General features: G+C 60.9%; 1 protein-coding gene and 1 pseudogene across 5 annotated transcripts in view; both read right to left on the reverse strand.

Moving 5' to 3' along the window:
• Window positions 1-12,625, reverse strand: part of Evc2 (EvC ciliary complex subunit 2) — a 109,418-nt gene that overhangs the window by 24,830 nt on the left and 71,963 nt on the right. For all 5 annotated transcript variants that reach the window (XM_047567168.1, XM_047567169.1, XM_047567167.1 and 2 more), the window contains 2 exons: window positions 9,114-9,318; window positions 8,529-8,645 (listed from right to left, as the gene is read on the reverse strand). In XM_047567168.1, the coding sequence (XP_047423124.1) occupies window positions 8,529-8,645; window positions 9,114-9,318 (322 nt within the window). The remainder of the gene's footprint in view (window positions 1-8,528; window positions 8,646-9,113; window positions 9,319-12,625) is intronic.
• On the reverse strand, window positions 10,732-11,088 carry LOC124994879 (transmembrane protein 230-like; annotated as a pseudogene).

Here is a 12,625-nt window from a genome sequence, read left to right on the forward strand (position 1 = left end):
GCCCCTGAGAAGGACGGCAAGAGAGGGACGGCATGGGGACAGACGCAGACGCCCCTGGAGAAGGACGGCAAGAGAGGGGACAGCGTGGGGACAGACGCAGACGCCCCTGGAGAAGAACGGCAAGAGAGGGACAGCGTGGGGACAGACGCAGACGCCCCTGAGAAGGACGGCAAGAGAGGGATGGCATGGGGACAACGCAGATGCCCCTGAGAAGGACGGCAAGAGAGGGACGGCATGGGGACAGACGCAGACGCCCCTGAGAAGGACGGCAAGAGAGGGACGGCATGGGGACAGACGCAGACGCCCCTGAGAAGGACGGCAAGAGAGGGACGGCATGGGGACAGACGCAGACGCCCCTGAGAAGGACGGCAAGAGAGGGACGGCATGGGGACAGACGCAGACGCCCCTGAGAAGGACGGCAAGAGAGGGACGGCATGGGGACAGACGCAGACGCCCCTGAGAAGGACGGCAAGAGAGGGACGGCATGGGGACAGACGCAGACGCCCCTGAGAAGGACGGCAAGAGAGGGACGGCATGGGGACAGACGCAGACGCCCCTGAGAAGAACGGCAAGAGAGGGACGGCGTGGGGACAGACGCAGACGCCCCTGAGAAGGACGGCAAGAGAGGGACAGCATGGGGATAGACGCAGATGCCCCTGAGAAGGACGGCAAGAGAGGGACAGCGTGGGGACAGACGCAGACGCCCCTGAGAAGGACGGCAAGAGAGGGGACAGCATGGGGACAGACGCAGACGCCCCTGAGAAGGACGACAAGAGAGGGACGGCATGGGGACAGACGCAGATGCCCCTGAGAAGGACGGCAAGAGAGGGACAGCGTGGGGACAAACGCAGATGCCCCTGAGAAGGACGGCAAGAGAGGGACAGCGTGGGGACAGACGCAGACGCCCCTGAGAAGGACGGCAAGAGAGGGACAGCGTGGGGACAGACGCAGACGCCCCTGAGAAGGACGGCAAGAGAGGGACGGCATGGGGACAGACGCAGACGCCCCTGAGAAGGACGGCAAGAGAGGGACGGCATGGGGACAGACGCAGACGCCCTGGAGAAAAACGGCAAGAGAGGGGACAGCATGGGGACAGACACAGATGCCCCTGAGAAGGACGGCAAGAGAGGGGACAGCATGGGGACAGACGCAGATGCCCCTGAGAAGGACGGCAAGAGAGGGACAGCGTGGGGACAGACGCAGACGCCCCTGAGAAGGACGGCAAGAGAGGGACGGCATGGGGACAGACGCAGACGCCCCTGAGAAGGACGGCAAGAGAGGGACAGCGTGGGGACAGACGCAGACGCCCCTGAGAAGGACGGCAAGAGAGGGACAGCGTGGGGACAGACGCAGACGCCCCTGAGAAGGACGGCAAGAGAGGGACAGCGTGGGGACAGACGCAGACGCCCCTGAGAAGGACGGCAAGAGAGGGACAGCGTGGGGACAGACGCAGACGCCCCTGAGAAGGACGGCAAGAGAGGGGACAGCGTGGGGACAGACGCAGATGCCCCTGAGAAGGACGGCAAGAGAGGGACGGCATGGGGACAGACGCAGATGCCCCTGAGAAGGACGGCAAGAGAGGGACAGCGTGGGGACAGACGCAGACGCCCCTGAGAAGGACGGCAAGAGAGGGGACAGCATGGGGACAGACGCAGATGCCCCTGAGAAGGACGGCAAGAGAGGGACAGCATGGGGACAGACGCAGACGCCCTTGAGAAGAACGGCAAGAGAGGGACGGCATGGGGACAGACGCAGACGCCCTTGAGAAGAACGGCAAGAGAGGGACAGCGTGGGGACAGACGCAGATGCCCCTGAGAAGAACGGCAAGAGAGGGGACAGCATGGGGACAGACGCAGAAGCCCCTGAGAAGGACGGCAAGAGAGGGACAGCATGGGGACAGACGCAGACGCCCCTGAGAAGGACGGCAAGAGAGGGACAGCATGGGGACAGACGCAGACGCCCTGGAGAAGAACGGCAAGAGAGGGACAGCATGGGGACAGACGCAGACGCCCCTGAGAAGGACGGCAAGAGAGGGACAGCGTGGGGACAGACGCAGACGCCCCTGAGAAGGACGGCAAGAGAGGGACAGCGTGGGGACAGACGCAGACGCCCCTGAGAAGGACGGCAAGAGAGGGACAGCGTGGGGACAGACGCAGACGCCCCTGAGAAGGACGGCAAGAGAGGGACAGCGTGGGGACAGACGCAGACGCCCCTGAGAAGGACGGCAAGAGAGGGACAGCATGGGGACAGACGCAGATGCCCCTGAGAAGGACGGCAAGAGAGGGACAGCATGGGGACAGACGCAGACGCCCTGGAGAAGAACGGCAAGAGAGGGGACAGCGTGGGGACAGACGCAGACGCCCCTGAGAAGGACGGCAAGAGAGGGGACAGCGTGGGGACAGACGCAGACGCCCCTGAGAAGGACGGCAAGAGAGGGACGGCATGGGGACAGACGCAGACGCCCTGGAGAAGAACGGCAAGAGAGGGGACAGCGTGGGGACAGACGCAGACGCCCCTGAGAAGGACAGCAAGAGAGGGGACAGCATGGGGACAGACGCAGACGCCCCTGAGAAGGACGGCAAGAGAGGGACGGCATGGGGACAGACGCAGATGCCCCTGAGAAGGACGGCAAGAGAGGGACGGCATGGGGACAGACGCAGACGCCCCTGAGAAGGACGGCAAGAGAGGGACGGCATGGGGATAGACGCAGACGCCCCTGAGAAGGACGGCAAGAGAGGGACGGCATGGGGACAGACGCAGACGCCCCTGAGAAGGACGGCAAGAGAGGGACGGCATGGGGACAGACGCAGACGCCCCTGAGAAGGACGGCAAGAGAGGGACGGCATGGGGACAGACGCAGACGCCCCTGAGAAGGACGGCAAGAGAGGGACGGCATGGGGACTGACGCAGACGCCCCTGAGAAGGACGGCAAGAGAGGGACAGCGTGGGGACAGACGCAGACGCCCCTGAGAAGAACGGCAAGAGAGGGACGGCATGGGGACAGACGCAGACGCCCCTGAGAAGGACGGCAAGAGAGGGGACAGCATGGGGACAGACGCAGACGCCCCTGAGAAGGACGGCAAGAGAGGGGACAGCATGGGGACAGACGCAGACGCCCCTGAGAAGGACGGCAAGAGAGGGGACAGCATGGGGACAGACGCAGATGCCCCTGAGAAGGACGGCAAGAGAGGGACAGCGTGGGGACAGACGCAGACGCCCCTGAGAAGGACGGCAAGAGAGGGGACAGCATGGGGACAGACGCAGATGCCCCTGAGAAGGACGGCAAGAGAGGGGACAGCATGGGGACAGACGCAGATGCCCCTGAGAAGGACGGCAAGAGAGGGATGGCATGGGGACAACGCAGATGCCCCTGAGAAGGACGGCAAGAGAGGGACGGCATGGGGACAGATGCAGACGCCCCTGAGAAGGACGGCAAGAGAGGTACAGCGTGGGGACAAACGCAGATGCCCCTGAGAAGGACGGCAAGAGAGGGACAGCGTGGGGACAAACGCAGATGCCCCTGAGAAGAACGGCAAGAGAGGGACAGCATGGGGACAGACGCAGACGCCCTTGAGAAGAACGGCAAGAGAGGGACGGCATGGGGACAGACGCAGACGCCCCTGAGAAGGACGGCAAGAGAGGGACGGCATGGGGACAGACGCAGATGCCCCTGAGAAGGACGGCAAGAGAGGGACGGCATGGGGACAGACGCAGACGCCCCTGAGAAGGACGGCAAGAGAGGGACAGCGTGGGGACAGACGCAGACGCCCCTGAGAAGGACGGCAAGAGAGGGGACAGCGTGGGGACAGACGCAGACGCCCCTGAGAAGGACGGCAAGAGAGGGACGGCATGGGGACAGACGCAGATGCCCCTGAGAAGGACGGCAAGAGAGGGACAGTGTGGGGACAAACGCAGATGCCCCTGAGAAGGACGGCAAGAGAGGGACGGCATGGGGACAGACACAGATGCCCCTGAGAAGGACAGCAAGAGAGGGACAGCGTGGGGACAGACGCAGACGCCCTGGAGAAGAACGGCAAGAGAGGGACAGCATGGGGACAGACGCAGACGCCCCTGAGAAGGACGGCAAGAGAGGGACAGCGTGGGGACAGACGCAGACGCCCCTGAGAAGGACGGCAAGAGAGGGACAGCGTGGGGACAGACGCAGACGCCCTGGAGAAGAACGGCAAGAGAGGGGACAGCGTGGGGACAGACGCAGACGCCCCTGAGAAGGACGGCAAGAGAGGGGACAGCATGGGGACAGACGCAGATGCCCCTGAGAAGGACGGCAAGAGAGGGACGGCATGGGGACAGACGCAGATGCCCCTGAGAAGGACGGCAAGAGAGGGACGGCATGGGGACAGACGCAGACGCCCCAGAGAAGGATGGCAAGAGAGGGACAGCATGGGGACAGACGCAGACGCCCTGGAGAAGGACGGCAAGAGAGGGACGGCATGGGGACAGACGCAGACGCCCCTGAGAAGGACGGCAAGAGAGGGACGGCATGGGGACAGAGGCAGATGCCCCTGAGAAGGACGGCAAGAGAGGGACGGCATGGGGACAGACGCAGACGCCCCTGAGAAGGACGGCAAGAGAGGGACGGCATGGGGACAGACGCAGATGCCCCTGAGAAGAACGGCAAGAGAGGGACGGCATGGGGACAGACGCAGACGCCCCTGAGAAGGACGGCAAGAGAGGGACAGCGTGGGGACAGACGCAGACGCCCCTGAGAAGGACGGCAAGAGAGGGACGGCGTGGGGACAGATGCAGACGCCCCTGAGAAGGACGGCAAGAGAGGGACGGCGTGGGGACAGACGCAGACGCCCCTGAGAAGGACGGCAAGAGAGGGACGGCGTGGGGACAGACGCAGACGCCCCTGAGAAGGACGGCAAGAGAGGGACGGCGTGGGGACAGACGCAGACGCCCCTGAGAAGGACGGCAAGAGAGGGACGGCATGGGGACAGACGCAGACGCCCCTGAGAAGGACGGCAAGAGAGGGACGGCATGGGGACAGACGCAGACGCCCCTGAGAAGGACGGCAAGAGAGGGACGGCATGGGGACAGACGCAGACGCCCCTGAGAAGGACGGCAAGAGAGGGACGGCGTGGGGACAGACGCAGACGCCCCTGAGAAGGACGGCAAGAGAGGGACGGCGTGGGGACAGACGCAGACGCCCCTGAGAAGAACGGCAAGAGAGGGACGGCATGGGGACAGATGCAGACGCCCCGGAGAAGAACGGCAAGAGAGGGACAGCATGGGGACAGACGCAGATGCCCCTGAGAAGGACGGCAAGAGAGGGGACAGCATGGGGACAGACGCAGACGCCCTTGAGAAGAACGGCAAGAGAGGGATAGCGTGGGGACAGACGCAGACGCCCCTGAGAAGGACGGCAAGAGAGGGACAGCATGGGGACAGACACAGACGCCCCTGAGAAGGACGGCAAGAGAGGGACAGCATGGGGACAGACGCAGATGCCCCTGAGAAGGACGGCAAGAGAGGGACGGCATGGGGACAGACGCAGACGCCCCTGAGAAGGACGGCAAGAGAGGGACGGCATGGGGACAGACGCCGACGCCCCTGAGAAGGACGGCAAGAGAGGGACGGCATGGGGACAGACGCAGACGCCCCTGAGAAGGACGGCAAGAGAGGGACGGCATGGGGACAGACACAGACGCCCCTGAGAAGGACGGCAAGAGAGGGACGGCATGGGGACAGACGCAGACGCCCCGGAGAAGGACGGCAAGAGAGGGACAGCATGGGGACAGACGCAGACGCCCCTGAGAAGAACGGCAAGAGAGGGACAGCGTGGGGACAGACGCAGACGCCCCTGAGAAGAACGGCAAGAGAGGGACAGCGTGGGGACAGACGCAGACGCCCCTGAGAAGGACGGCAAGAGAGGGACGGCGTGGGGACAGACGCAGACGCCCCTGAGAAGGACGGCAAGAGAGGGACGGCATGGGGACAGACGCAGACGCCCCTGAGAAGGACGGCAAGAGAGGGACGGCATGGGGACAGACGCAGACGCCCCTGAGAAGGACGGCAAGAGAGGGACGGCATGGGGACAGACGCAGACGCCCCTGAGAAGGACGGCAAGAGAGGGACGGCATGGGGACAGACGCAGACGCCCCTGAGAAGAACGGCAAGAGAGGGACGGCGTGGGGACAGACGCAGACGCCCCTGAGAAGAACGGCAAGAGAGGGACAGCGTGGGGACAGACGCAGATGCCCCGGAGAAGAACGGCAAGAGAGGGACAGCATGGGGACAGACGCAGATGCCCCTGAGAAGGACGGCAAGAGAGGGGACAGCATGGGGACAGACGCAGACGCCCCTGAGAAGAACGGCAAGAGAGGGACAGCGTGGGGACAGACGCAGACGCCCCTGAGAAGGACGGCAAGAGAGGGACAGCATGGGGACAGACGCAGATGCCCCTGAGAAGGACGGCAAGAGAGGGACGGCATGGGGACAGACGCAGACGCCCCTGAGAAGGACGGCAAGAGAGGGGACAGCATGGGGACAGACGCAGACGCCCCTGAGAAGGACGGCAAGAGAGGGATGGCATGGGGACAGACGCAGACGCCCCTGAGAAGGACGGCAAGAGAGGGACAGCATGGGGACAGACGCAGACGCCCCTGAGAAGGACGGCAAGAGAGGGACAGCATGGGGACAGACGCAGACGCCCCTGAGAAGGACGGCAAGAGAGGGACGGCATGGGGACAGACGCAGACGCCCCTGAGAAGGACGGCAAGAGAGGGACGGCATGGGGACAGACGCAGACGCCCCTGAGAAGGACGGCAAGAGAGGGACGGCATGGGGACAGACGCAGACGCCCCTGAGAAGGACGGCAAGAGAGGGACGGCATGGGGACAGACGCAGACGCCCTGGAGAAGGACGGCAAGAGAGGGACGGCGTGGGGATAGACGCAGACGCCCCTGAGAAGGACGGCAAGAGAGGGACAGCGTGGGGACAGACGCAGACGCCCCTGAGAAGAACGGCAAGAGAGGGACAGCGTGGGGACAGACGCAGACACCCCTGAGAAGGACGGCAAGAGAGGGGACAGCATGGGGACAGACGCAGATGCCCCTGAGAAGGACGGCAAGAGAGGGGACAGCATGGGGACAGACGCAGACGCCCTTGAGAAGAACGGCAAGAGAGGGACAGCGTGGGGACAGACGCAGACGCCCCTGAGAAGGACGGCAAGAGAGGGACAGCATGGGGACAGACGCAGATGCCCCTGAGAAGGACGGCAAGAGAGGGACAGCGTGGGGACAGACGCAGACGCCCCTGAGAAGGACGGCAAGAGAGGGGACAGCATGGGGACAGACGCAGATGCCCCTGAGAAGGACGGCAAGAGAGGGGACAGCATGGGGACAGACGCAGACGCCCTTGAGAAGAACGGCAAGAGAGGGACAGCGTGGGGACAGACGCAGACGCCCCTGAGAAGGACGGCAAGAGAGGGACAGCATGGGGACAGACGCAGATGCCCCTGAGAAGGACGGTAAGAGAGGGACGGCATGGGGACAGACGCAGACGCCCCTGAGAAGGACGGCAAGAGAGGGGACAGCATGGGGACAGACGCAGATGCCCCTGAGAAGGACGGCAAGAGAGGGATGGCATGGGGACAGACGCAGACGCCCCTGAGAAGGACGGCAAGAGAGGGACAGCATGGGGACAGACGCAGACGCCCCTGAGAAGGACGGCAAGAGAGGGACAGCATGGGGACAGACGCAGACGCCCCTGAGAAGGACGGCAAGAGAGGGACGGCATGGGGACAGACGCAGACGCCCCTGAGAAGGACGGCAAGAGAGGGACGGCATGGGGACAGACGCAGACGCCCCTGAGAAGGACGGCAAGAGAGGGACGGCATGGGGACAGACGCAGACGCCCTGGAGAAGGACGGCAAGAGAGGGACGGCGTGGGGAGAGACGCAGACGCCCTTGAGAAGAACGGCAAGAGAGGGACAGCGTGGGGACAGACGCAGACGCCCCTGAGAAGAACGGCAAGAGAGGGACAGCGTGGGGACAGACGCAGACGCCCCTGAGAAGGACGGCAAGAGAGGGACAGCATGGGGACAGACGCAGACGCCCCTGAGAAGGACGGCAAGAGAGGGGACAGCATGGGGATAGACGCAGATGCCCCTGAGAAGGACGGCAAGAGGGGGACAGCATGGGGAAAGACGCAGACGCCCCTGAGAAGGACGGCAAGAGAGGGGACAGCATGGGGACTGACGCAGATGCCCTGGAGAAGAACGGCAAGAGAGGGACAGCGTGGGGACAGAGGCAGAAGCCCCAGGACAGGCCAGACAGGAACACGGTGGCCCCGGGTGGACCGAGGCAGCCACTGAGGAGGAGCAGAGCCTCAGGATGCCGAGGTCTCTGGGCAGAGACGTGGAAAGGCTCGGACAGAAGCCCGGGAGCAGAGGGACGGTGAGCTCTGGAGCCTGGCGCCGGGGCAGATGGTGGCAGCGGCCCTCGAGGCTCTGGACACCGGCCGACGGTCACCATCGGCCCTACTGGGTGCAGAGAAGCACCCACCTTTTCAACCAGGTCTTCAGGGGCCGGCTCCTCGAAAAGGCGGATCTTGTCTTGGAGGCACTTCTTCAGAAGGTCTACTCTGCTTTTATTCTTGGGCCGTGGCTTTCTCGTCTTGGACTGTGGGAGGAGAGGGGTCAGGGCAAACACTGGCATGAAGATGGCCCCAGGTCACCCCAGAAGGGAAGCACTGGGCTCACAGAACTGCCAAATGCCCCTCAGCCAGAGAGGGAGGAAGGCTGTGTCGTTTCCCGGAGCGTGCCAGTTTAAGGGCCTCGTGGCGAAGCACGCCTGGGACAAGGTCGTTTTAGATGGGCGCTCAGGGAGGGCCTCCTGGAGGAGGTGACCTTGAACTGAGAGTGAAGAGCCTAGAAAGCATGTTGCGGACAGAAGCCAGGGCCAAGTTCAAGACCACCTTCAAGGAGGTGTGGCCACAGAAGTCTACAGGGCCAACTCCAGGGCCTTGTCTTAGGTTGGGCTCCCCAGAAGGAGCCCTGAGGCTGGGGTTGAGGATTCTCAGGAGCAACCTGCAGCCCCTGGTGGCCGACCGGCCTCTGCAGTTGAGAGGCCAAGATGTGTCCCTCCTACCTGCAGCTCGGGGGCAGCCAGGGCCTGGTCCAACTTCAGGAGCTCTGCTTCCCGCCAGGAGGTCTGAAACTGCTGCGACAGGACACGGGCCCGGATTTTGGGTAGGGCCAAGCTCCTGTCCATCTGGGAGAAGCAGCCCTGGACCTCCTGCCTCATCCTGAGCAGCTCCTCTTCCGACAGCGAGAAGGCCAAGCAGCAGAGCCGCCTGTGGAAGGGACAGTGGCATGTGGCACTGAGAGGAAACGCAGGCGCGGGGAGGGGTAGGAGCTGGGACTTCACAGTCCGTGAACTAAGTCCCTGTCTGGAGGAAAAGCATCCACCCCTCCACACATTCCACCCACGAGCCTTCCCTGAGCACCCAGTGTATGCACTGCAGACACAGCCGCACACGGACTGAAACCCAGGGCAGACAGCCCGGGAGCGAGCCGGTCTCTGGTGTTCATGACCTTGACCACAACCTGGCTCCACTGCAGACACAGACAAGAAAGGAAGCACTGTCCACCACGCCCAGTCAGCAGCACCCTACACAGGGGTGAGGGGCACACAGGAGAGGTCAGGGGGCAGGGAAAGGGTCCTAAAGGATGACAAAAGGCAAAGCCTACTCCATGCCAGAAACCATGCTGAGTGACTTGCTGTTGTGGACGGAATTGTGTCCCTCAACAGGATGGACTCAAGAGCTTTATTTTTTTATTTTTTTTGATATTGACATTTTAATTTCTTTTGAATATAAGTCACTTTTCTCAAGCAAAGAAACAGAATCAACCTAAGGATGTAGTCTCCAGGGATCCAGGCCACGTCTTGAGATCTTCAGTAGCATGACTCTGTAGCACCAAGCACTAGCCATAGTGTTAGACACTCTAAATAGCAACCACTTATCTTCATTTTTCATCAGAGAACAGCCAAAAGTCCAGTCAAAGGCATGATATATAGAACATCTTGATCTACAAAGGATAGAACGACCCAAATTATATGTGGGCCAACCTACTGGGAAATAAGATCAGAGTTGGCCAAGGATTGGTTATCAGAGACTGTGCTTAAACTTTGAAAACTCACTCTGTGGCTTAAAAAATTCCTGGTTCCCATCACTAACAAAAAAGTAACAAAATATTATAGATGGATCCACGTTAATATGTGATTATAGGGAGGTCTTCCAACAGAATGTGAAGGTAGGGGATAAGGTCTTTTGATATTTTAAAAATAAACTACTTAGTAACTAAGATAGTAGACATACCACACTCTTACATTTGCTATAATAACAAATTGACAATGAAGACTATTTAAAAGAAGTGCTCACTGTAAAGAGGGAGGGGATTGGGGACACTTCCCGCTACAGAATAACTGCTTTCCCAGACAGTTAGCAGTGCTGTTCTTCCATGATACATATTCATGTGGAAACACTTGGGGAGTTTTGCCAGGACCAGATGAAAAACAGAGCATTTCCTAATTAGCTAATCGAGCTCAGTGAACATTTTTGGGACGGACCCATAAACTCTGGCCATTGTTTTGTCCCACGTCTGCAAACTGTGTAATTCATCAGCCCTTCTCCATAGTTTCTGCACAGTATCTTAAAGCTGGGTTCAGTCCCACTGTGACTCGTCTCAGGACTGAAGTGAGGACATTAGTCATCAAAGTCTGGAATGTCATAGGAGTAACCCCGGTAGCCTTTAGGTGCATAGTAGGCAATGCGCAGATGGTAAAATCCTGGCAGGAACACTAGAATGCCAGTGATCAGGACGGGAATGGCCCAGTCTGCCTCCCTTTACCCATGTAGCCTGACAGCAGGAGGGAGCCTATGATAATGAGAAAGGCACCAACCAAAACAGCACAGTGGCAATTGCAGTGGCCTTATGAGGGGTCTTAGGAGGGCTCTTCTTAACTGAAGGTCAACGTAGCCATCCTCTGTGCTGGAGAGCCTTGAGTATTTTACTTTACTCCTGGGGATTCCAGTAGTCAGATTAGTGAGAGGTGGCATCATGACACGCTGACACAGCTAGAGTCCCAGCACCGCGCCAAGCCTGGGACTAATGGGGAAGTGGCCCACGGCTACCAGCCGAGGTGTCCCAGGCCTCATGGCACAGCCAAGCTAACCGCCGCCCCAGCAAGCACCAGCTCACCGCCAGAAATGGCCAATGGATTCAAGTCCTAAGCCCAGTACCTGGGCATATGGAAACAGGGCCACTGGCAAATGAAATGAGGATGAAGACCCACTGCAGTGGAGTGGTCCTCAGTCTGATGTAAGTGACCTCTGGTAGGAACAGGAGGAGACAATCACATGGGGCAGAGGCCACGTGACACAGAGGCAGAGGCGAAATGGGACCTCTACGGTCATCAAGTGCAGAGGCTCTGAGAAGGCGAGGAAGGGCCTCCCCAGAGCCTCAGCGGAGCTCGCCTCCCTGCACCCCGAGTTCACTGTGGCTGCACAACTGTGTGAACCACGGCCTCGGGCTTGAAGCCACCTGGCTGTGGCGCTCCATACGGAGCCCTGGGAATCAGAGACGCCAACCTGCATCACCTCTGGTCCTCGACTCACACAAGAGGAAACTTGGGGACATCCCCTGACTTCCTCTGGCAAGGCCCACGGCCCTCCAAAGGGAGAAGAGGCCACCTCTCCTTTCCCAGCCTCGTGGGTCCCGGAGCTGAGGGGCCTGGGTGACATGTGGACAGAAGTCCCTCTGTGCCTGGGGAGAGAGCCACCCAGGAAGGGGCCTTCTCTCTAGCTCCTGCTTCGACGGGCATGTCTTTTCGTTTATTCATTCCATACGTTTCTGCAGACCGAGCTGGGCTGGCTGTCCAGCCAGCACGGGCTGTCTGAGGCTGGCTCTGTAAAACCAGGAAACGTTTGCAGAGTATCTCCCAGGAAGGCAGAGCAAGGCTCACCCCCGAAATCTCACAGCTAGCAAGTCCTCTGCTGGAAGAAAAGCAGGAGTTCCAGGGATGACCCGGGCCCTCGGAGGAAGCCAAGCAGGCCTCAGGCACATCACACAGCTGCGGGCGAGGACCCCGGGCACAGCACTGGTCAAGGGTGCCTCGCTCCCAGGGCACTTTAGAGCACTGTGGAAAGGACGGTCCCCACCTGGCCCCGGCCTCTACAATGGGTGCTAGTCACGTGGAGTCCAGAACAAAAGCGCCCCACGAGCACCAAAGTCCTATTCCTGCACCTTCTACCAGATCACCTGGGGTCCTGTCCTGGTCCTCTGCCACACAGGCCCCGGGAGAGTACAGAAAGACAGGAGGCGGACCTTTGCACTGGCAGAGTTAAAATCAGGAGAGAATCTTGGGAAAGGAGCTTCAAGACACACTTTCCTGGCAAAAATCTTCATCCTTCTTACTTCGACTGTGGCTGGAGAGGCTTACAGCAACCCCATCTTGCTGCAACTGGGAAGCTTACAAAACTTGTTTCCAAACAATGGTGCAAAACCATTTTACATAAAGCCATGGAAACAAAGGCTGCAGCCCTCTGGGGTCTTAAACAAACCAAGCGTATGAACAGCTCACACTGTGCACACTGTGGG

The sequence above is a fragment of the Sciurus carolinensis genome, chromosome 10 (genome assembly GCF_902686445.1).
Source record: "Sciurus carolinensis chromosome 10, mSciCar1.2, whole genome shotgun sequence".
Lineage (NCBI taxonomy): Eukaryota > Metazoa > Chordata > Mammalia > Rodentia > Sciuridae > Sciurus > Sciurus carolinensis.